General features: G+C 46.4%; 1 protein-coding gene across 2 annotated transcripts in view; it reads left to right on the top strand.

The window, feature by feature from the left end:
- Nucleotides 1–23,890, top strand: part of me1 (malic enzyme 1, NADP(+)-dependent, cytosolic) — a 104,857-nt gene that overhangs the window by 40,527 nt on the left and 40,440 nt on the right. For both annotated transcript variants that reach the window (XM_080857924.1, XM_080857925.1), the window contains exon 3: nt 2,357–2,506. In XM_080857924.1, the coding sequence (XP_080714050.1) occupies nt 2,357–2,506 (150 nt within the window). The remainder of the gene's footprint in view (nt 1–2,356; nt 2,507–23,890) is intronic.

Genomic DNA, 23,890 nt, shown 5'->3' with positions numbered 1-23,890 from the left:
TAGTCGGGTCCACACTAAGTTAGGTTAATCAGAAAACACTGATTTTTGTAAAAACGTTCTCGATCCAGACTATTGTTTTTGTTTTATTTTCCAAATGTTCTACGTCCAAAGTTTAAACGCTATAGAAGTGTGTGTTGTTGTTGGTGTCAGGATCGCAAATATTCGTCACTGTTTTGGCAGCAATACGTCATAGTTTCTTTAACTCTCAATTTCCCTTGTCCACATTACAACGCAAACCCAGCGTTTTCAAATTTATGCACAACAGCATTTTCGAGAAAAAAACTAACGTTTTCGGAGTTGGTAAAAGGAGAAATACATTATGTTTTTTCGAAGTTCCCCAGGTAATTGTGGACAAGACCTTAGAAAAACACACTGGGTTCCTCAGAGGACTGCTATTCACAGCTCATACGTCCTAACGGTGTATTACCGTCTTGTTGTTGGGAACCCCTTTAGTGGGTGTTTTCCTGCTCTCCCTGGTCCAAAACACCTGGTAGAAACCCTAATTCAGTGTTTCTTCACTGCGCTGTTAGAATGAATGTCCTTCATCTGTTTAATGTCCTGTGCTTGGCTTATCAAGCCCAACATTAATAAAACCCTTAGGAGTGTGACTAAGAAAAGTTCCATGTGTACTGCACAGTATAGGCTAGCCCAGAACCTAATTCAATAATAAATGTTTGAACATGCCTTATTGGCAATACTTCATTGGAGCATGACGTTACCTTGGTTATGAGGACACTCATCTGGCTTTGCCCACTCCCGTGCTTTTGGAGTGTTTGAATCCCCGGTCTGTGGTGTCTTCAGATTGCTATTCTGTGTTTTCCAATCCAGAAAAACACAGGCCTTTGTAGGCCTGCAATGTCCAACTTTATTTGGATGGCCTCCAGTAAACAATGCAGAAGTCATATGCTAACAAGCCATATTGAATGCAGAAATAAAACAGCATCTGTTAATGATCCAGCGTTTGTTGGTGTAATAGTGAATATCTCGTGATGCTAACTGCCCGATCTAAAGGTTCTGAACTTAGAAGGGGAGGCATACACACCAGCAGTGTCTGTATGTAGGTTCAATAGTGGCGTGATAGGAACATAGCTCTCAGGTTTGCTTTGTGCTGCTTTGGGAGGCTTTGTGAGGCCTTTTGAGTGACTGCCTGGGAGGTGGCTTTTTTATTTGGAAAGATATTGTAAACACCTTCTATCAAATCATCTCAATGGCAGGAGCAGGGTGTGTGTGTGTGTGAGTTGAGGGGTGGGGGGGCATGTTTTTCATTATCTAAACAAGTGGGACATTATGCTCCAGCTCGCATGGAAAGTTTTCACTGTCATGAATGGAAAGGTGACGTGGCTCTTGTTAATTCGGCTCGTATGTAAACCCTCATGCCCTTGACTGTTCGGCTGCAACAAGGCGCTTGTGTCTGAGATCTCTGAAGGCTTTTCTTTTTGTGTATGTGTGTGTGGGTGTGTGTGTGCGTGTATCGGTGCGTGTGCCTGCTGTATATTTTTCCAAGCATTTGAAACATAAACACCAGAAACCCTACCCAGCAATTAACATACAACGTGGAGCCGTCAGGGACAAATGAGACCTTGGGATCCTCTGTCTCCTTGTCATTGACCGGAGCTGCATCTATCTCTGACCGGCCTGTTGGTGGCCGTGGGGCCTGTGAGTCCAACAGTCTGTGTTTACATGCCTGCTTCGTCTAGGCGGATAAGACGGACAGGCGGCAAACTGGAATGTCTCACATATGGCTCAGCTGGTCTCACAGATGACTCACGGTGCACCCAGCCCTCTGTGCTTGTCTTTCTGCCTGCTGTCTCTCAGCCACCGCTCCCACACCGCTTCTCAACAGGCAGAGGGCTTATTATGTCAAATAACAAGCTGTCAAAGCAGACACCATCAGCTGTATCTGTTCTGCAGATACATCACATCAACTAAATGGTCAGATTGTAGTGCTGTTCTGTGATACCTGTACTTATACCTGTTGTAGATCTATTTATGATGTCATTCAACTGTCATTCAACACATGATATGCTTATGAGAGTGATGTTGCACACAATGTCTAACCTCACACATGGTCCCTCCCCCCTCTCTCTTTTTGTTTGTCTCCATCTCCCTTTGTGTCCCTCTCTCCCTCTCACCTCTTCTCCTTTGCTCCCTTCCTCTCCCATCGGCTGACCCTTTCTCTCTCTTCGCCCATCTTCCCTCTTTTCACTCTCACGATCCCCTTTTCCATCCCTCCCATTGCCCTCCTCTTTTACTCTCCCTTCATCTGCCTTTCTCTCCCCCTTTCACCTTTCATGTTCCCTTTCTCCTCACCCCTCCACCTCTCTCTCTTTTGTCTCTCTGCTGTCCATCTCCTCAGGTATGTGTTTCTGATGGGGCTCCAGGACCGCAATGAGAAGCTCTTCTACAGGGTGCTGGCGTCAGACATTGAGAGGTTCATGCCCATTGTCTACACCCCCACCGTGGGCCTGGCCTGCCAGATGTATGGCCTCACCTTTAGGAGACCCAGGTCAGATTGAAAGACACATTCTCTTCTCTTCTCTTCTCTTCTCTTCTCTTCTCTTCTCTTCTCTTCTCTTCTCTTCTCTTCTCTTCTCTTCTCTTCTCTTCTCTTCTCTTCTCTTCTCTTCTCTTCTCTTCTCTTCTCTTCTCTTTTCGTCTCATCTATTCTTTTCTCTTAGCCTCTCTCTTTCCTTCGTTGCCCCCATTCCCCACGAAACACACACACACACACACATACACACACACACACACACACACACACACACACACACACACACACACACACACACACACACACAGTTCAGACTTTGTGATTCTCTGTTTGGTCTGGCCTTGACTTGTATCTCCAGGTTATTTAGTGCATGTGTCATCACCTAATTCAGTCATAAGGTAATAAAACCTTACTCCTACGGAATGTAAAATCACATGTGTGTGTGTGTTGGAAGCACTGTATGCGATAACCCTGTGCCAAGCCTGATTGAGGGGGAGTGGACCATCTGTCAGATGAGGATTATAGCAGTTCGGGTGCCAGTGTAAACATCACCTGATCTCAGGGAACATGCCTGAAGCAAGGAAGACATAGGAAGCAAACTGGACCTGCTTTGGTGCTGGTCTGCGCTTAGAACCAAACATTTGATGTTTAGCACAGGTGCTGGCCCAAAGGAGACCCTAAATCTCACCAAGGCCAGTGTGTGTTTTAATTCAAGGTGACAGGGATTTAACTGGTGTGTCCTCCCTTTGGCTGTGCATTCTGTATAGATGCCCAATCTCTGTCTCCTCTGTTCTCCTCTGCTCCTCCTCTCCTTGGATGGCTCACATCTGATAAGATCTTCTTGCCTGACGCATACACACTCCATCTGGTTCACTTTCCTGCCTTCTTCATTGAGCTCTAGTGTTCCTCTTCACTCCCCTTTTCTCTTCCACACCCTCCTCTCCCTCTCTCGCTCTCTCTCTCTCTCTCTGTCTTTCTTTCTTTCTTTCTATCTTTCCCCCTTTTTTCCCTTCAAATGACGGCTTTTTTTCACGAGTGTCATGGATTACTGCAGGCCTGCCAAAGTGTGTCAGGTGAAAAAGTGAGGACGTTTTTAGTGATGTATAAATACTGGATTTACTCCTGGTGTCCGAGTTGTTTTACTGAAAAAAAATGATAAGGTGTATTTTGGGGGATTGTGATATGTGAAAGTGTGCACACACAGACACACACACACACAGTATTTTACATCTCCCTCTTGTCCTCATTACGGAGAAGTATGTGGAAAATATGTCCAGTGCGCTCTTTTACCTATGACATTACTCTCTAGGAGTAACATTATATCCATTCCGGTATCCCAGAATGCAGTGGAGGAGGACATGCTGCCAGCAGCTCTGGGCTGTGATTGGTAGAGAGGTGTTCAGTGTGGCCCCAGACACACACATAAACTACAGATCACACCACTATGGCAAGGGTCATAGGAGTGACTTAAGTTTATGTTTTTCTTTTTTTTTGTATTTTATTTTTTTATTTTTCAGTGACTTTTCTTTCCATATGTAACCTGCTCATGTGTTAATTTCACCATTAGTGATGGGTCTGTTTAATATCTCATGGAGTGTGTGTTTGTGAGTGTGCTTTTGTATATGTGTGTGTGCGCGTGTGCGTCTGTGGGACCACCAGCGTTGAGTTGAAGTCTTAGATTAGCAGGCTAATCGCTGCCCTCCAGGTATAAAGGCCACACTGTTGGAGGACTACCAGCCTCACCCTGCCTGAGCCAACCGCCTGTAATCTACCTTACAGAGTCTAAACAACCCCATTATTTACTCTTCCTGAGAGGTCAGAGGTCATGCTCCATTAAGATCCATTAAGTGCTAAAACTGAGGCGCTTCACTAATCTTTAAGTGGGATAAAAACAGCCACAGGCGAGATAAAGAAAAGAGCTCATTCACAGAATCACACTATTCGAGTTATTCACGCCTATCTGTGGATAAGCTTAGGAGCTTAAAGGTTTAATGTGTAGCACACTGAGCAACACGCTTGTTCTTTTAATGCCAAAACTACCACCGCTTCCGTTAGACTTACAGATTGATCCGAGAGAAAAAGAAAAAAACAACTACAACCATTGCGCTTTTGTGAGGCTAAATGCTGGTATCTAAGCACCACTCAGCAGATAGGCTGGGAGTCTTGCGTGTAAGGATCTGGAATCCATTCATCATGTTAATAAGGATCGATTGTCGTTGTTAACCTGAAGCATAACATGGCTGGAGTCTCATAAGTCAAAGGTCATTGTCTGTCATCTGCCGCCATCTTCCATCAGAGACTGAGAGTGCCCAGACTGCTCCCAGCAGGAGGCTGTTGGGCTGTTGTTGCTCTTGAGACTGCGCTTGTTGAATGTGGTGTGGACAGCGCTCTTGAGATTGTTTACTGTCTCACACAAATACTGAACAAGGGTCAAAGGAAGGAAGGCGTTTTGCAAAGATTTGCTCCACACATGAACATAAGCAGTTGATTTCACAGCAAATTCACAAAACAATTCCAACAATTCAACACCTGACATTGAGAAAAAGGGGTGACATTAACTTAGCCTTTAGCACACTGGTAAAACTCAATCATTCCAGCCTGTATGGCTATCATGCCTGCTACATAAATGCAGTTTAATGCAGTATGAGCTGTGTTGTTTTCCAGCTAATGGCTTTGATGCACCTCACTTTCTCGTGGAGCCTCTCCACAGCGAAGCCATAAATCAAAGCACGTGTGACTTATGGAATAACACAGCTCACTCTGACAGAGAGGCTGTCCTGTAGTCTGCTTTGAAGTGCAGAGATAATTGATAGGGAAGCCTGTGCAACATCATTACAGGGGCAGCTTCTGTGGAGCCCCCGGGGTGTGCGGGCTTGCGGCTGCCACTATGTTAGAGCACTAATCTGCTACAACTACGATAGAGGGAGCCACCCACCATTCATTCTGCGTGGATTACAGAGAGCGCCTTGCAACGGAGACGTCAACTAAATGTCAACAGCACACCTCAGTTATCACAGCGGCTGATGGAGCACGGTTTAATTAAATGTGACGTGTTAGAGGAGGAAAGCCTGTGATATGGAGGGAGGGAGAGGGCTAGGTTGTAACGGGGTAATGACATGCTATACCTCTGGATCTGTTCCGTCTGTGCAGTTTAGGGCATCAGCCATCAGAGAGGCCTTTGAGGGCTTGAAGATATGGAAACTACAGAAGGCTGAGCTCCGCTCAAGCAGTTGGCCCACACACTGTGTCGTGAGTGTGTAGGATTTGTGAGAGTGTAATTTGGATGGATGTGCAGGCTGAGTTAGCCCCCACACCCCCCGCCCCCATGCCCCCTTAACCCCACAGTTCCCATTCTAATCACGGGGGTAGATTTGCGCAGTGGCAACGCCATGCTCTGTAACAACGCGAATATCCCAGGAATCTGCCTTTAAATAAAATCAATGTATTTGATTATGTGTTTTCCACTGAATAGATGCCGTTTCGTACCGGGGTGATGAATCCAGCGTTCTTCCTCCTTTAGTTGTTTGCTTTTTCTGAAACACTACACCAGCGTGTAAAATTGGGTTATGATGAAAGGATCTTCAAAATTAACACAAAACAAAACAAGAGCAAGTGGTTTGAAATTACAAATAGTCTCACGAAGAATGTGGCAAAACATTTGGGATTCATTCCCCTTTCAGATGAGTTTGAGGACTTCGTTAAACAATTGTGCTCTCATGCCTGAGGGCTGTTGGCAGTTGACTGGTAGATCCCTGGGCCAGAGTAAGCAGTGGAGTGCGGAGAATTCCATCTCTGGTTTGACAGCTGTAACCACTGTCTCACACACTGGACGATGAAATGGAGACGAACACCATGAGGTTGGCAAGTTGGCCAAGTTTATCGAGATGAGGAAACAAAAACACCAGAGAGACAGTGTTCTAGGGATATGTGCATCATGTGCAGAAAGAGAGAAAATGACAGGAGGTGTTTACTTTTAATTTACACCTCTACAGATGTAAACAATCAGGTAATACCGTAATACCTCCCCCATTCACTCTCACACACACAAACACACACACAACCACACAGACCAGTGCCAGTGTAAGGTCCTTTGGGGACAGAGGGGACATTGTTGTCACCTCTGGAGGTTAGTGCAGGAGCATACCACAGGTGAAGCTTGACAGCAAAAGCCCATCGACTGGCTTAGACTCCTCCATCCCTGCCCGGTCCAGCTGGAGCTCAGTGTCTGCAGGCTCTGCTCCAGTGAAACAGATTACTCAAGTGATTCAGTCATTGTGTGAGATTTTGTTCTTCTCTTGCCCTTTGCTTTATTACTGCTGGCTTGTCTCCCTCAAGAGTGCGTAAATGAAATATGCTTAAGGTACAGTTGCTGTTGCCATGCCGAGACTCGTTCCATTCGTTTGCAGAGCCTCGACCTGCACTGGCCAAGCTCCTAAACACCAGCTTCCTCGGAGATGTTTGGGTTTCCAGGCCTTTCCAGCACTCTGGCTCCGATTAGAGCTGCGTCGTGTCCACCAGCAGTCCAAAAACGCACAGACCTGATATTGGACCCTGCGTGTCCCTGGAGCCCTGTGTGTTTGACTTTCTACCTAATCCCAGCTGCCTTCATTCAGAGAGAGGCAGACTTAAAATACAGGCGCTCCTAATCCACAGTACTTGTCTGTGTGTGTGTATGTGTGTTTGCATGAATGTGTGTGTATGAGAGAGAAAGAGACTGCACACGTCAGGTGTGTGTGCGTGTGTATGTGTGTGTGGTTATGAGAGAGACAGAGACTGTGAGACACTGATTAGTGAATTATGGTGTTGGAGTGCTCACCAGTGCAGGTGCGCCCATGAACCTCAACACAGAAACATTGCACACACATACACACACACACACATACACACAAATACATAAACACATACACACACACACACACACACACACACACACATACATACACACAGACACTCATACACACATATACACACACACACACACTCATACACACATACACACATCAACCACACACACACACACACACACACATACATACACACAGACACTCATACACACATACACACATACACACATACACACACATCAACCACACACACACACACTCACACACCCCTACACAAACACACAAACACATACTGAAACGCACCAAACACACAGCCAAAGTTTCTACAGTGGAACTGGCTTGCAGCACAGAAATTCCTAATTTTTGCTTTTCTTTTATTTATAGAAAAATAGGGGAGCTATAAAACCTTGAGAGGGGAAGGCTTGGAGCCCTTAATGGATTAGCCCTGGCTGGCAGGACAGCTCTACTTCCACGACTTTATTGTGTGTATATTTTTACAATGTTATTTTACAGATTTATTTTTTTCATTCAGTGGAATTATTTCTTCTACTGAAGGGTGTGAGGTAATGAGATTAAGTGAGATTGAGAATTTAAGAGTGAAAATAGGGGTTTTATTTCTCTCGTGGTAGTGGCGTATGAATGTAGAGGAGGCTGGAATGGCTGCCGGCTGGATCGCCGTTGAGGGTCTTTCATTGGAAGTAAGTGTTTTTATTGGAGCCCATCCAGCATAGGGCCGCCCTGCAGTGTCGTTCCCAGGCACACTGACCTGCTCTGGCCTGGCCTGGAGTATCTGACCCACCACGGCTGTTACGTTACGGGCCAGTGGTGCAGCGTAACGCACAGTGGGGCATGATAGTGCATGAGTAAAGCAACCACCATGAGCCAATGAGGAAAGAGAGGCTTTGCTTTGAGCCTGATGACGAGGTCGGAAGAGTGTGCTGAGCAGAACCGTTTACCAGCAGCGTCATGAAAAAGAGTCAATTTCAAAGAGTGGAAATTCTGTCACTTGTCACTTTTGGTAGTGACTCTCTGGCCTCGCCCAGACTGCTCTTTACTGTCGTTCCAAAAAAGCTCTAAAATCTGAAACCAACAATGCTCTTGGAGTTGTCACAGCTCTCCGATATAGATCGGGGTTGTGAAAACCTTTTTACTGCACATGAAATAAAAACAATTGTGTGATGTAAACCAGCTGATCTGATCACATGCGGATTCTTGCAGTGATGCCGCAGACCAAAGTTTGCCATGGCTATACTCACAATGTCACATCAGTGATTTGCATCACGCAAGATCAAATAAATGGACTCAGTTTGTGGAAAACTCCTGCGTCAGCTTATGCCGGCGCTGCCACAAGAAACCCTGTCCCTGGTGTCCCATGGCAGCCAATGGCCATCAAGTTCATTGTCCAGATGTTTTAATTCACCCTGCGCAGGTTTGCGTGCAGTCCAGATGTGGCGCTTGGCGGTTTGATTCCAGATGTGTGGGTTTTTCTTCTCTCCCTATCTTTTTATTTTTTTTAAATTGAAGGGGCATTGAAGTTTTCCATGGTCCTGATCTCAGGGGCTTGCATCTGTGTAGACGGTAATGCTTTGTTCCGGGCCATTGGTGTTGATGGTGTGCTCTGGGCAGCGGCCCGCTCTGCTCCACCCTCACTGATTACTGTTGCATGATTCTGGGCAGGGTTAGCATCGTAGCCAGCTAGCTTTATTAGACGGGATGGAAACAGTGGGAAGCCCTGTGTGGTGCTCCACGCACTTAATCCATTGAATGTGTATTACAGTAATGAGATGAGGTTATGGCTAATCACGAGTTAATGATGACGGACCCATGGTACGGAATCACACAGAAACAGAAACAGACCTTTTTTTTGTAGAACAGGCAGTCTCTCTGGGTTTTCTGTTAATTTAAAAACTGCTCCTTTCTTGCCTCCATGGTGTATATAGCTGGGAGAAATAGTGGGCCTACTAGAACTTCATGTACTGACTGTGAATGAGAGGAAAATGCTGGAAATTAATGAGCAATGATATTGTATCACTCTGGTACCAGAACGTTTTGGTAACAACTTACTTGCGCCCTATATCAGAGAAGCGACGTAAACTAATGTCCAATAGCAGATACTGTCAGAAGTTATCATGTCCAATGACCTGACTGAGCCATGTTACCATTTATGTAAATTTGGAGTGCGTTGTGGATCAGCCCTAATGCAAGCATTCATAGCAACAAACATTTTGAAATCTTTTATAGTTAACCATAATAGTCACATTGACAGATGGCATTGATGGTGTATATTGGGCAACTGCCTGATCTGCTCCACCCCAGCTGATTAGTAGACAGGTTTAGCATCATTTGCAGCTAGCTTTATTAGATGGAATTGAAACAGTGTTTGGGAGGCATTTGACCACATATCTTTTCTAGTGTAAATGCTAATGAACCCTGGTGCGTCTCTGACCAGGATGTAGTAGGCAGTAACGAGATCTGACCAACAACGGTCAGCTAGACACCTTAAATACATGCAATAGACATAGGTGTAAACGCTGATGTGTCAAGGCTGTACGCTTGCGATCCAATCACCCAAGGCGCATTTTAAAACCAAGAATGAACAGGGCCTGTGTGTCGAATTGAATACAGTGAATGTGAAACTATGACACATTTCCATCCTTTGAGTAAAGGCCATATAAACACAGCTGTTGGTCCCATGAGACATTTAGGCTAAGCACTATTTGGTTCTGTGCTTCCACATGGTGTTAGCAAGGTTTTTACATGCTTTTTAGGTAGCTAGCTTGTAGTTTTTAATTAAGATATACATACAGAATGATACAGATTTACTCTGTGTAGATTAAATGAAGGTCTGCCTCTGTAGTAAACTACCTGTGTCCTGCATGTGTTGCGGGTATATGCTATAAAAAGGGCCTGCTAGAACTTAATTCAGTGATTGTGAATTAGATGAAATATTTGTTAAAAATAGCTGACCCATGATAATCACATGTTATCACAGCTTAACATTTGTGCAAGCTCTCATAGCATCAACCATTTTGAAATCTGTTACAGTTAACAATAATAGTCACCTTGACTGTCATCACAATCCCTTGCAACATATAGCAACTAACATGACATGTTTGTGACATGATTATTATCAGTCTTATGTTTTAAGGTTCAGCTCCAGGTTTTTCAAAGGAAAGATAACCTCTGTACATAGCCTGCATTTCTTTGCCTTTTCTTTTCATTTTGACTTGAAGGGGAATGGAATGGCCACTGGCACATACCAGTAAAATTGCCCTGGCGTCATCCTCCATCTTCAGCCATATAAGGTGTTTAAAAAGCCCAAGTATACCATTAGCAGTGCTTAGACAAATTGGCGGCCATGCTTTGTGGCGACAGCAGATAGCATGCAGCAGATTCCAGAGCAGATAGCACCAGTGAAGTGAAGCTGCACCTGTTTCAGTGCCTGTGGAAATAAAGTCATATCACTGAGGGAAATATGAAAGGTATGGGCCACAAACAGACTTGCTGTTCGCTTGGCCACTGCGTTCAGAAATCACTAGATGCTTGTGAAGGACCGGACGGTCACCCCACGTTGTTTTAGGGATGTGGCAACTGGACGGGGTGAAGTTGAGGGGGAAAACACTACACAGGAGATTGTGGCTCTCTTATAAAAAAATATATATATATTTATTTACACAGGGCTATAAACCCCAACACAGTGCCCACAAAATAAACAAAAAGATTCAGGCCGTACCCCTCGGAACTCAAGTGCGTGGCACCCTGGGCACCTGCTTGGCCGATTAGGCCCAAATGATGGCACCTTCTCAAGGCCCAAAGCCAGGCCCCAAACTAGGCCCAGGCACTTAGCTCGAAGCTAGGTACATTGCTAGCCACTCAAAATAAACATATGAACTAAACACATTGACTAGGCACATTTAACAAGGCACAGAAACTAGACATGAAAACAAGGCACAAAGACAAGGTACAAAAACAGTATCCACACATCTAGATACAAAACCAACTTCACCTAACATCAAGCAAGTGGGTTCTTTGTTCAAACCTTTCACGGCCTCTCATGCCTGTCTCTCTCAGCCCATCTCCCTCACATGAAATTAGGCACCCTTTAAATAGGGCACAGCCACAGTGTCTTGATTAGTGCCATCATTGGCATCAGGTGAGCCAGGAACCCACCATTATGGGGGAGTTAAAGGGGCACCATCCCTTTTTGCCACAGTGAGGAGGGGGAGAATTCACCTTCTCACAATGCTTTCACCTCCTCCCTTTGTATTATTTAGATTTGTATATGCATTTTTGTAAGGACTTTATGAATTTATTTGACTTTGGGGAGGCTTGCATCCCCCCCCCCCCCCCCACCCACTATCTGTCTTTTTTCCTTGTGGCTGCTGCCAGGCAAGGATCTGGCATGTCATCTTCTCACCGTCAGCCAGTGCTATGATGATCCTGGACCTATTACAAGGCAGCGAACCAAAACAGGTGATATCAGATTGGATATGTACTCCGCAGCCCACTTGTATGCGTAAGCTACACTCTTAAAAGGATGGATGTCAGCCTTCGCTCCTTTAAGAGATGCGTGTGTGACAGCTGGAACTACGAATGCTAGTGTCCAAACTTGACACACCCCTTTTGAAACAGTTTGAGCTGGAACAGTCAGATTATCTCATGCTGTTATGAGTGTTTATAAATCCTGTCCCTTTGATGATATAGTGGGCAGTGATCTTGTGAGTGGGGACGACTGGGCAGAGTGGAGGCTTGGACTTCAGCAGTAATGCTGTCAGCGTGGGAGAGAGACGGCACTCAAGCACTCAAGCCATAAAACCAGAGATAGTGTAGCTTACAAGGATTGTTAATGATGCACACACACAGTTACACAAATATACATGCACACACTCTCTATCTCTTTCACACACACATAACACACACACACACTCGCACATTCTCTCTCTCTCTCTCTGTGGGACACTTTTAAACTCTCTCTTTCTTTCACACACACAACCACACACACACACACACACACACACACACACACACACACGAAGACACATAGAGTGTGAGGAAGAGAAAATAAAGGGGAAAGAGAATAGAGAGAGAGAATGAGTAAGCGCAATAAGTATTTATTACAAATGGAATCAATCCTGTTCTAATACTATTTTAAGAACTTTCCAGAGTTGCGTGTTAGGAAACAATGGCTCATACTTGTGTTGGGGGAAGGCTCAAGAATGAGGAGAAAAGGAGCCATAATACTTCAGCAGGTCAGTACTCCATATCCTCCTGTATCTTCAACCCACTAATGGCCACTGTCTCTGAGTCTCTGAGTCTCTGAAACGTAATCTGAATGACCTGTTTTTGGAGTGTTTGAACGGGCTGTCAAAAAGAGTGACTTTAATAGTTTTGGGAATGGATTTACGATGCCAAACCCTGCTTAATACACCCCAATGAAACGGCCTCTCTTTCTCCTCCTCTTTTTTGTTTGTTTATTTTTGTTAACTCTTACCCGGTTTTGAGTCCTTCTGTCAGCTTTGTCACCTACAGCGTGCACGTGTTTATGTGACACCCAGGCTCCTAGTCACGGGTATCACCTGATGTCTAGGAGACGTCTCTGTTAATTCCCCTCAGGGACGAGCTCTCTGCTTTCTCTGGGCGCATCGGAGCATCAGCATCAGAGGCTCGCTGTGTCTCCTCCTTGTGGAAAAAGCTTGTGAGCCAAGAGGCCTTTTAAAAGCCTTTCGTCTCAATAACCGAAATCTGCAGGCAATTTGATCCTCTTTTCCCACCGTCTCCGTCTCTCTGTGTGGGAAAAACCCTGTGTGAGATTGAGGGTGTTTCATAACATCTTTGTGGGCAAAAAAAAGCTGATGAATCTCCTGAAACTATTACACGGGTCCCCAGTGGCATGTCCTCAAAATGCATCACTGGCAAATGTGATTCCTCGTTTGCCATTCATCTGTGGGGAAATGTTCCCTTGACCGCAACTTTGGACGAGATTTTGTTGCGGGAATATGGAATGGCTCACCAAGGAAAACTGTTGGGGTCATCGCAGACGGTGGTCCGCAAGCTTTCAGGCACCCTGCGAGACAACACCCAGTTTCCACTACAATGCTTTGGCCTCCTTAGTTCCACCCTGTGATGTTCAGAGCCAGAGGATGGAACGGTCGGAAGAATGCTGGTTGTGGGTCCGGTTTGGCTGTTGTTCACTGTCCATTGAAGTTAAAAGTCTAGTGAGAGCAGACATCACACTGAGCTGCCATTACTTCTGAAAGATAATAGACAGAGGGAGAGAGAGATCAAGATAGATATGTGCTGTATTTGAGTTGTGTTTTTAAAGTGTTTATTCTTGTAGATACGGCAATGGAAATATTGCACAGATCTCTCTCGAGTTGCCTAGCTGATCATGAATCGAGATACAGTGCCATATACTGTATGTTTGTGTGAAAGTAAGAAAGTATTAAGTGCTTTTTGGAGCAAATTACTATTTTTCTGATTGAGCGCACATACACAACACACACACACACACACACACACACACACACACACACACACACACACACACACACACACACACACACACACACACACACACACACAGATCAATCTGCACAGCCTATGTCATCATGACTAGAGATACGGTACTTTGTCTTGTGTTGATCACAGGCAAAGCTTTGTCCATGGCGACAAAATAATGATGCGCGTTAGCTGACCTGTGAATTCCACCACCATCTTGTGTTTGAGCGAGGCCTCTTTGATAACCGCTGCGTATTCCTGCGAGCCTAAACGGGCGGGACAGAGAGTAATGCGCACACTTCAAGAGATGGATGATGTCACACCCTGTTTGCCCAAACATTCCTCAAGGTCATGCCATGAAAAGGCTTGAAAAGGCTGTCCTAGAGTTTTACGAGGTGGACACCATCGGAGCGAAATGTTTCCAGGGGGCTTCTATGGTTTGTGGAGTAAAAGCCACCTTGTTCACCCCATTCCTGGCCCGATGGCCACCCCTGTGCACCCCCCCCCCCTTCTCCTTCTGATCTTGATTCTGATCGGGTTTCTTGCTGTTTTTCTGCTCTTGTTTTTACCTTTCCACCATCATGTATGTGTTTGCTCTGGCTCTGGTTCCCAGATGCTGAGGCAATGTCCACTGGTGCCGTTCATAGAACTAAATTGAACTGAACCATTTCAGTTGATCTGATTGACTGTGACAGTGTTTGTATCAGTTAATAATGGCCTTTGACCACCACTGTGCATCTCAGTCAGAGACTTGGACTCTCTTGTGCCCCCGCAGTTCACCCAACCCTCCCTCCCCCCCCCCCCCCCCCACTTTGATCTTGTCTGATCAGATCCTACAAAGCCCCAACTCTGTCTGTCATCACCTGTCTGTAGTACAGGGCTTAGTGCGCCCAGCTGGAAGCTGAATATCTGTGTAAACCCGTCTTGTGTTTGTATTGTATGAAGACCTCAAGTGTCAGGCCTCGAAGAGAGAGTTCTTATTAAATCTCACTGTGGCAGGCTCACGCTGGTGTGGAATGCAAATGCAGGAAGTCCAACACAGAGGCCAGAGGTCAGTCAGATGATAGATGATGAGTCATTTACCCCCGACGGCTTCATATATGAAAGACACGCTCAGACTTGTTATGTTGTTGTGTTCTAGCTAGACTCTATCTAGCTTGATTTCGAACACTCAACCAAGACTGAAGCATCAGGCTTTACATTATTTCAATTATTCAAAACCAGTCAGGTAAGCCACACATTATTTTCTAATGGCAGCCTTGCCTCATTTCCAAACTGTATCATTTGCACAATGTGATGAATGCAAAGGATTTAACAAAGTATGACAAAGTGTTACACGTTAATCTTTTGATGAAACATAAATTCCAAAGTGACCAATGAGGGAGCACTCTGCTCTTCCTTTTCTAATTTTGGTCCGTTTGCAAATAATGGCATGTAAAACTGACCCAAACCTATGTCATTATGCAAATTGTCACAATCAATTTTCTGCTGTTGACCATAGCATAGGTTTGAAAACACCCTAACATACCTTTGTCTTGAAACCTTTTGGGGATTTGTGTTTCCCCACACATCACTCACACATGCACTGTGGTTAATGATGCGCTCATATTTCTCAACCTGTCTTCCATCTTCATGTTGGTTTCAGTTTATCGTCCTTAGAGAGAAAGAGATTGGATCTCTGGGAATGGAAAGACTGTCTGGACAGCATCTGAGACCTGAAGCTAGTCCCAGCCCGGTCCGGCACACTGCCACTGCCCTTTCTCTACCTCCCTGTCGCTAGCACAAAACAGCAGACATACAAACCCTCACTAGCTAATAACCCAACACGTGCCCGGCATGGCTGGGTTTCTTATAACGCTTACATGAATTCCCAGTATTAATGTGTAAATCAGTGCCATGCCTGAAGATGACAGTGGGCGGAGAGGCCAGTGCGGTGCCTGGATGTGTTTCCTCTCCGCAAGTTCTCTCTAATTGGTGGAAAAAGTGGTGGAGTGTGACGGAGACGCGTCCTGCGCTCCCATGCTGCCTCGGGACGGATTCTTCTGCCGCCGCTGCGTAGGAGTCTGTCTGGCTGATGCCTTTAACAGAGCAGCCGCTACAGCAACGCTAGGCTGCGGGCCTCCACAGTTATGTAAGCTGATGTAACCCGACTCTCCTCCCCGTCTAGATTCCCTCTCGCTCTCGGTGGCTGGCTGGCTAGCCGGCTCTCACAGGCGCGCCTGTGAACGACGCGCTCAAGGTTGCTTCTCTCTCGCCCCCTCTCTCTGCACTAGATCGCCGGCTGGCTCTCACAGTCGAGCCTGTAGACGCACTCGAGGCTGATTTTCTCTCCACAAACTCAGAATCCTTTGTTGCTGACCAGAGTCCTTCCTGTTCCTGCGTTTATGGTGATGGGAATGACACACGCTCGGCACGAATACAATCCCCAATCCTAAACCCTGTCGTCTCATTGGAAACCCATAATGCATCTGGCTCAGATCTTACATGAAAGTGATAGAATGGAATTCAAGGCAAGGGATAGAAGGGAATTCAAGGCAAGGGATAGAAGGGAATGCAAGGCCAGGGATGTTTATTCATTCACCTTGGTAGTTCACAGTGGTTAACCAATGAGCAGTTAAAAGAACAAAGAATAAAAAGGGAGAGTGCAAGGTATGGGATAAACAAACATAGAAATGAAGGGCATTTGATCAAGCTTCAGAGCCATGTCTGTTCCATAGTCAGCACCGGTCTGAATTCCCTATATCCGGATGCCCAGTGTGGCATTTTACAAGGTGTAGCCTTTCTGTCTGTTCTTTGGGCCTCATAGCACTGTTGCTGGCCATCCCATTGGTGGGAGTGCTGTTGGGGGGAAAAGTACTTTAAAGCAGTTAAAAGGCTACAAAGGCTGGTCACTTAGAGTGGTACCCTTTTAAGGAAAAGATATGCACCCGTGCATACAAATATGCACACCCTGTTTCCAAAACGAGTTCCTCGTCTGTGCCATTTTTAGCCACTTCAGAGAGCATATTTGTTCTTCAGGCTGAGACACACAGCACATGCGTTCCTTACTGTGATCTTCTGTCCTCCAGCTGTGTGTGTGTGTGTGTGTGTGTGTGTGTGTGTGTGTGTGTGTGTGTGTGTGTGTGTGTGTGTGTGTGTGTGTGTGTGTGTGTTCTGAGATGGGCATAGTCTCATATGAGATGTCTGCCACGGCGGGGGTAACAGTGAAGGTCATGTGTGCCTTTCCTCTGAGGATCTAGGACTGAAGGCGCCCGGGGACGAGGGGTATTTTGTGAAGGGGGGTAGTTGGGGGTAGATGAGGGTGCTGGAGGAGCGTTCTGAGTTATAATTTTTCCATGGTCAGTGGTGGGATTCAGCTTGGCTGGGCAGGTTTTATGGAAAAGGGTACGGTTCAGCAGGAGCAGAAACATGACCCACGCCATCCAGCAGACTCCACTGGTCGCTGGCACCCAGAGTCACCACTGAGGGTGGGCGTCCACAGAGGAGAGGTAAGAGAGAGGTGACAGGTCAGAGGAGAGAGAGGAGAGGAGAGGTCAGGGGAGAGGAGAGGGTAGACAGAGGAGAGGTCAGAGGAGAGGAGAGGGTAGACAGAGGAGAGGTGAGAGAGAGGGGAGAGGAGAGACAGAGGAGAGGTGAGAGAGAGGGGAGAGGAGAGGAGAGTGATAGAGAGAGGAGAGGACGGGGGAGAGAGGAGAGAAGAGGTGACAAAGAGGAGAGGAGAGAGAGGGGAGATGAGAGGTGAGAGGAGAGGTCAGATGAGAGGTTAGAGAGAGGGGACTGCCTGGGATGATAGAAGGAGGGAGGATGAGAGAGAGAGAGAGTGTGTGTGTGTGTGTGTGTGTGTGTGTGTGTGTGTGTGTGTGTGTGTGTGTGTGTGTGTGTGTGCTTGTGTGAAATACAGTCACGCAAAAGAACAAAAGAACAAAAAAGAATGAAAGAAAAAGGACAGAAAGCAAAATAGGAAAAGACAGCAAAAGAAAAGAAAAAGCAGAGAGAGAGAGAGAGAGACTAAGACTGCTTGTCTAGCAGATGCTAGATTCTTCCATTGCTTCCTGAAGACTCCCACTGATGTGTCTGTCCTGCCAGTCTCCCTCCCCTCCCTCACCCCCATCCCACCCCATCCCACATGAACGTCTGCCCCAAGGCTTTAACAGACTCCAGGTGGGGGCAGGAGCCTCAGCCTTACTTGGACCTTATTTCCAAGTTTCAGCCTTTGAACTCCCCGGTATTAAATTAATCATCGGCCAGAGTGGTTTGATTAGCCTTAATAACCTGCAATCACGCTGTGGCCAGCAAACAATGTGACTACTTCATAACAGGAGGGTGCAGTTTTCATTGTTTCCTGCTCTGGTGCTTCCCCTGTTTTCACAGCCCCAGGCACTGGAAACCACATAGCAGTCCAGTCCAGTAAATGTTGTGGTTGCTATTTAGCTTGTGTACCTGCAAGGGCTTTTCACCATCCTGACCACAGCCATGTTTATCTTAACCTGAGGCGACACAGAACTTGCTGTTGCAATGGAGCCATTCGTTCATTAGTTATGGTTTCTTCTCGAAAAGGAAGCTGCAACTCTATCTTAGAGGCTCAACCTCATGTTTTAAATAATGTGCTGTCAGTCTTTTCTACTGCTTGGTTGTGTTCAAAGGCCTTCGGGTTTATCCATCTTTCCCTCTTGCCCCTGCGTCTGCCTTGTCATCCGCAGGACTGGCACAAGCTCAGATACTGGAGATGCTATTGACTCTGGAGAGGAACCGACTCCAATCTGGCACAGATCAGATAGTCAGCTTCAATCTGGGTTCTCTCTCTCTCTCTTTCTTTCTTTCTTTCCCTCCCACTGTCCGATATTCTTTCACATCTCTCCTTTTCTCTTCTTCTCTCTTTCTGTCTTTTGACCATCCAGCTCTCCGTCCAGCTATTGTATCTCACTGTCCACTGTCCACTACATGTAATGTTCTCTCACTTCTCTCCTTCTCTTCTCTCTTTCCATCTAATGTTCTGTCACTGTCCACCTCTCCATCTGTCAAACCTTTCCTCACTGCCCCCCTCTCTCTCTCTCTATCTAACATTCTTTCAGCCTTATCTCTTTCACAGTTATTCTCTGCTTGCTGTCCATCTAATTTCCACTGTCCTCCTCTCTCTCTGTCTTTTGTTCCCTCACTGTTCGCTTCTCCTGCTGTCTAACAATCTCTCACTGTCAAAATGTCCTCAGAGTTCACTTAAAAGCCTGCATTCTATACCTACAGTTAGTTCTTTTTTCTTTTTTTTATTATTTCAGAACGACTGTAACAGAGGCCGTAAAAGTTTTATTCTCTCTCCTTTGTGAGTGTTTTGGATGGTTTTCTCATGTGTCTGCTGGATGCTGAGATGTGCTTTATGAACTGTGAGGTGAAACACAGATGCACCGTGGCGGCCCGTGCAAACTCATTAAAGATGGAGGAACAGAGGAAAAAGAGAAAAAAAGAGCTCGGAGCAGCACAAGCAGGTGACTGCAGCCTGATCAAATTGAACTCAGCAGCTCTCTTTAAACAAGCTCCTTTAGTGGAGCCTAAATAATCATGTGTGCAGGTGCTTGTGGCAGCAGTGCATGCTGGGTAGAGTTTGACATGAGCTTGTGCTTATTTTCCTTTCCTCGCTCCTGTCATTTGTAATTTCTCCATACGCTCTCGGACTAACGAGAGCAAAGGAAGTATGGATGTGTTATTCCATGGTTCTGCTCAGTAATCCAAAAATCACATCAACCCTGGAAGGGACTGTTGTTTGACCAGTGTTATGTGTGTTATGACTTCAAAGCAAATACGCGGACTCCCTTAAGAGAGCCTCGTCAGAGTCGCTCAGGAGCAGGGGCCAAGACATTTAGCGTCAGAGAGGGGGTCACACGGAAGGCCTGCGGGGCTGAGTGTTGGGCTTGGAAGGCGAAATGGGCAGAGGTATTTGCCATGTCCCAAACACGCCACCACAATGCCCTAGCAGGGGCTAGAGACTACCAGACCAAGTTCTTCTCTGTGCCAGCCATCGAGAGAAGTGGCCATCTCAGACTGCCAAGACCTGGCTGGCATGGAGTGTTTTTGTCTTCTTTCTTTTTTTTGTTTAAATGGCCTATCTGGACGGAGTCTCCAATAGAGCACATCCACTTTGCTTTTATTGTCCCAGTTTCAGGTCTGTGTGGAAATGCATCAATTCATTTAGTCCCACCGCGAGCCAGGAGGGGGGTGGGGGTGGGAGGTGGGTGTCTTGGATCGCTCTACAGCAGGCTCCGGGAGGGTGTGTGTGTGTGTGTGGAGGGGGCAATCTTTTGTTATTTCTTGCTCTCGTGTTGCGAGTGCTCTGGAGGCTGTTTTAAAGGCCCTCAAAGTGAACCGTGCACTTTGGGCTTTTCCTCAGTCGGTTCAGCTCTAGTTGAATACAGATGAATGAGTGTGATAACATTCAAGGACTTGTGAAGTACATCTGCTGAAGCCCAGCCCATCAGCCTCCTCTGCTTCCAGCCAGCGCTCCCGTGCTGAATAGCACCGGTGAAAAAGAACATTGTCAAAGCGCTGCTTTCAGGAGATTTTCTCTCCGATCTCAGGGTGTTTTTACTTGGAGAGACAATGGCGGCTGGCTCTGGCGAGGCTGTTAATGGCCGTTTGTGGTGTTGTCCCGAATAAACAGGCCTCTGTGGTTTCCCCTTGCAGTGGTGTGAGAACACGAGCTGGAGATGCCAAGACCACAGGGCAGAGCGGAGGGGAGGGGAGAGGAGCTGTAGTGGGGAGGGCAGGGCAGAGCGGAGAGGAGGGAAGAGGAGAGGAGAGGAGAGGAGAGGAGAGAGGAGAGGAGAGGAGAGGAGAGGAGAGGAGAGGAGAGGAGAGGAGAGGAGTGGAGGGGAGGGGAGGGGAGAGGAGAGGAGTAGAGAGGAGAGGAGAGGAGAGGAGGGGAGAGAGGAGAGGAGAGGAGTGGAGGGGAGGGGAGGGGAGAGGAGAGGAGAGGAGTAGAGAGGAGAGGAGAGGAGAGGAGAGGAGAGGAGTGGAGGGGAGGGGAGGGGAGGGGAGGGGAGGGGAGAGGAGTAGAGAGGAGAGGAGAGGAGTGGAGCTGTAGGGGTGAGGGGAGGGTAGTGATGTGGGGGCAGTGTGCACGGGCGTGACAAGCACAAACACTGCGTCATATCACACATGCTGCCACGTATGCCAGGGAAACACACACTTTAACACGTGCAAACACACACACACTCTCTCTCTCTCTCTCTTTCTCTCTTCCTCTCCGTCTCTCTGTCTAACACACAGACTTAGACACACACACACACACACACACACTCACTCACAAATACGCACAGCTTGAACACAGTGCAAACGGAAAACTTTTAGACTGCGAGAGGCAAAGAGAATGACAGAAAAAGAAAGAAAGACACACACAGAACAGAAGGATATTCTATCCACTGACTCAATTCAATTACAGAGAATGGAATACAAACACAGACAGAGAGAGACAGACAGACAGACAGAGAGAGAGAGCGACTGAGAGAGAGAAAGCTAAATAGTGATCCAGACGGATAGCTTAACAGAAGGACTGGGAGAAGAAAAAGGAGACTTTTTAATCTGCATCCAAATGGAAATGATCCTGCTTGAATATGCTCCTTAAGGAGAGGAGGGCCCCTCACTGAGGTTAGTCTAGTGTGGGGTTACGCCTCGCTGGGACGTATCTGTGTCTTACCATCTCCGGACAGACACCTGCGTCGGGTTACTGTCATAGCCGTCCTCCCAGAGACATGGCAAGCAGTGAGGAGCTCGAGTCGGCTAGCGTGTTACGCAACACTAGCGGTTGCATAATGCTTGGCAGTGTTGAAGCAACAAATGTCTGCCATGTTGATTAAACCTGTAATTTTACTCACAAGAATAAGTGTCTAAATGCTCTGACAGCACCAGCTTTGTAATTATCCTAGCAAGAGAATTGTAAATTGTCTTTTTTTTTGTTAGTCGCTTTGGTTTGGTTAGTTTTCACCATCAAAACCAGGAAGTTGTATCGTCCGAAATTGGTTGTTATCATTATAATGATGCTCCCTCTATGAGTTGCTCATTTGTCTGGTCTAGTCGGCTATTGTGTCGTTTTTGCGGGATCAGGGTGAAGGATGTGCACCTTGTTTAAAACACAAAACCATGCAGATGTTTGTCAGAACCCACATCTAATAGTGTGCCTTCATTAAAGATATATGTGCCCTCCATTGTGGCACTTTCGCTTTGAGAGGTTACACAGTCAGCAGCAGAGGGATGAAGAGACAGAAACACACACACACACACACACACACACTCACACACACACACACACACACACACACACACACACACACACACACATACACAAACACACTCACACACACACACACACACACAAACACACTCACACACACACACTCACACACACACACACACACACGTGCACACACAGGTTGGACAGCAGGATGGGGTGTGTTTGTAGGTGAACGCCAAGGCTTCTCTGTTCTCCCACGGGGGCCGGTGTGCGCGCAGCCGGAGGTCAGTAGCTGGCAGTCGGCTGCTCTCTGGAGCTCCTGCTGGTGTTGTTGGTCAGTGCTGGCTGCTGCTCTGCTCCCCTCCCCCCCAACTAACCCCCCGCCCACTAACCCTCATTTTCGGGTGATATTCATCAGGGTCAGGTGTGGGTCAAACGCTCAGCCAGACCCACGCTCCCCTCCCCCTCCCTTCCTCCACCCCTCCTCTCTCATGACTGAGTCTGTGGTATGTGTTACCGTTATAGGTTCCAGATACGGCACTGTCCTTGAGGGCTGTGTGCTGCTGGCTTCTTATTTTCCAAATACACTCTTACAGGTGTTCAGCATTACACACTTTCATATACCTTGGTTGTAACGATCAGAAGAAGTTTATATGCGCCATTTCTCACAGATATTTTACAGTCTGTGGTACCCCTTTTAACAATACGTCACAAACTTTCATCTTTCATCTTTCATCGACCACAGTTCTACCAGGTGATCACACTAATTGAGCAGACATCTCACATTCAGCCTTTCTCTGATCCAGATATGTGATGGCTTTGGTTCTGGTTTTGATATGGCTGAGGAATATTCTAGCAGAGAGATGAGTGAGGTGTCAGTTTTAGAATCTCAGGCTCAGATTGGATGCTTGGTGTGACCTTTCAGTCAACCCTCCCTCCCTACTCTTTCAGGGGGTCAACTGCTTGCATGACAACACAAGGAAAAAGGAGAAGAGAAAGTGTGTGTGTGTGTGTGTGTGTGTGTGAGAGAGAGAGAGAGAGAGAGAGAGAGAGATGGGAATGGTTGAGAAAGTGACAATGGAGGAAACGGCAGTTGGAAACATTCAAAGTAATTTTATGGAAACTGATGAAAAATCAAAGCCACTATTTATTTATTTCATGACATAATGCTTTGATCGATTTTAAATGTTGATGACTTTGTTTTGTAAGCAGAGAGAGGAGAAGAGTTGGAATGGCCTTGGTTTCAGACTGCAGACCTTGAGGGTGTTGTAAAGACCTGTAGTTCACATTTCATTCAATTCCACTCCATATATATGATTAGGAATGCTGTAAATGTTGGAATGTTGGAGGGTATGGAATGAAAAGAAATAGTGAGCTGAAGCCGTAAGGTAGTGTGTGTAATACTAGAGTTACAATAGAGTTATAATAGAGCGATACTGTTGTGATGTGGCCATGGGCTTCTGAAGGTAATCCTCCAGGCATCCTAATGTCATCCTCCAGATGTCTAAATGTCGCCCTCCAGGTCAGTCTAGACAGTCTGACCCTTCTAAAGCTTGACTATTTTCTCGCCCTCGAATAACGCCCCCTTTCCATGATGGTCTGCCAGAGTGATTGGCAGGTGCTGAACGCCCCATCCCCCAACCCCCCCTCCTTCCAGAAGCAGCAAACAGACACTCAGTGGGCTTCCCTCATGGCATGCTTACTATACACTAATCTAGTGTATTCTCTTTTTGGGTAGTGGAACACTGACAAATTGCCCTGTCTTAATAGCCTAACCTGTGATATTTCTGTACAAATTATGGTATGATTCCGTATTTTACGGGGCAGCTGGCATCCCTA

The sequence above is a fragment of the Sprattus sprattus genome, assembly GCF_963457725.1.
Source record: "Sprattus sprattus genome assembly, chromosome: 19".
NCBI classification, from domain to species: Eukaryota; Metazoa; Chordata; class Actinopteri; order Clupeiformes; family Clupeidae; genus Sprattus; species Sprattus sprattus.
This window is presented reverse-complemented; position numbering and strand designations above follow the sequence as displayed.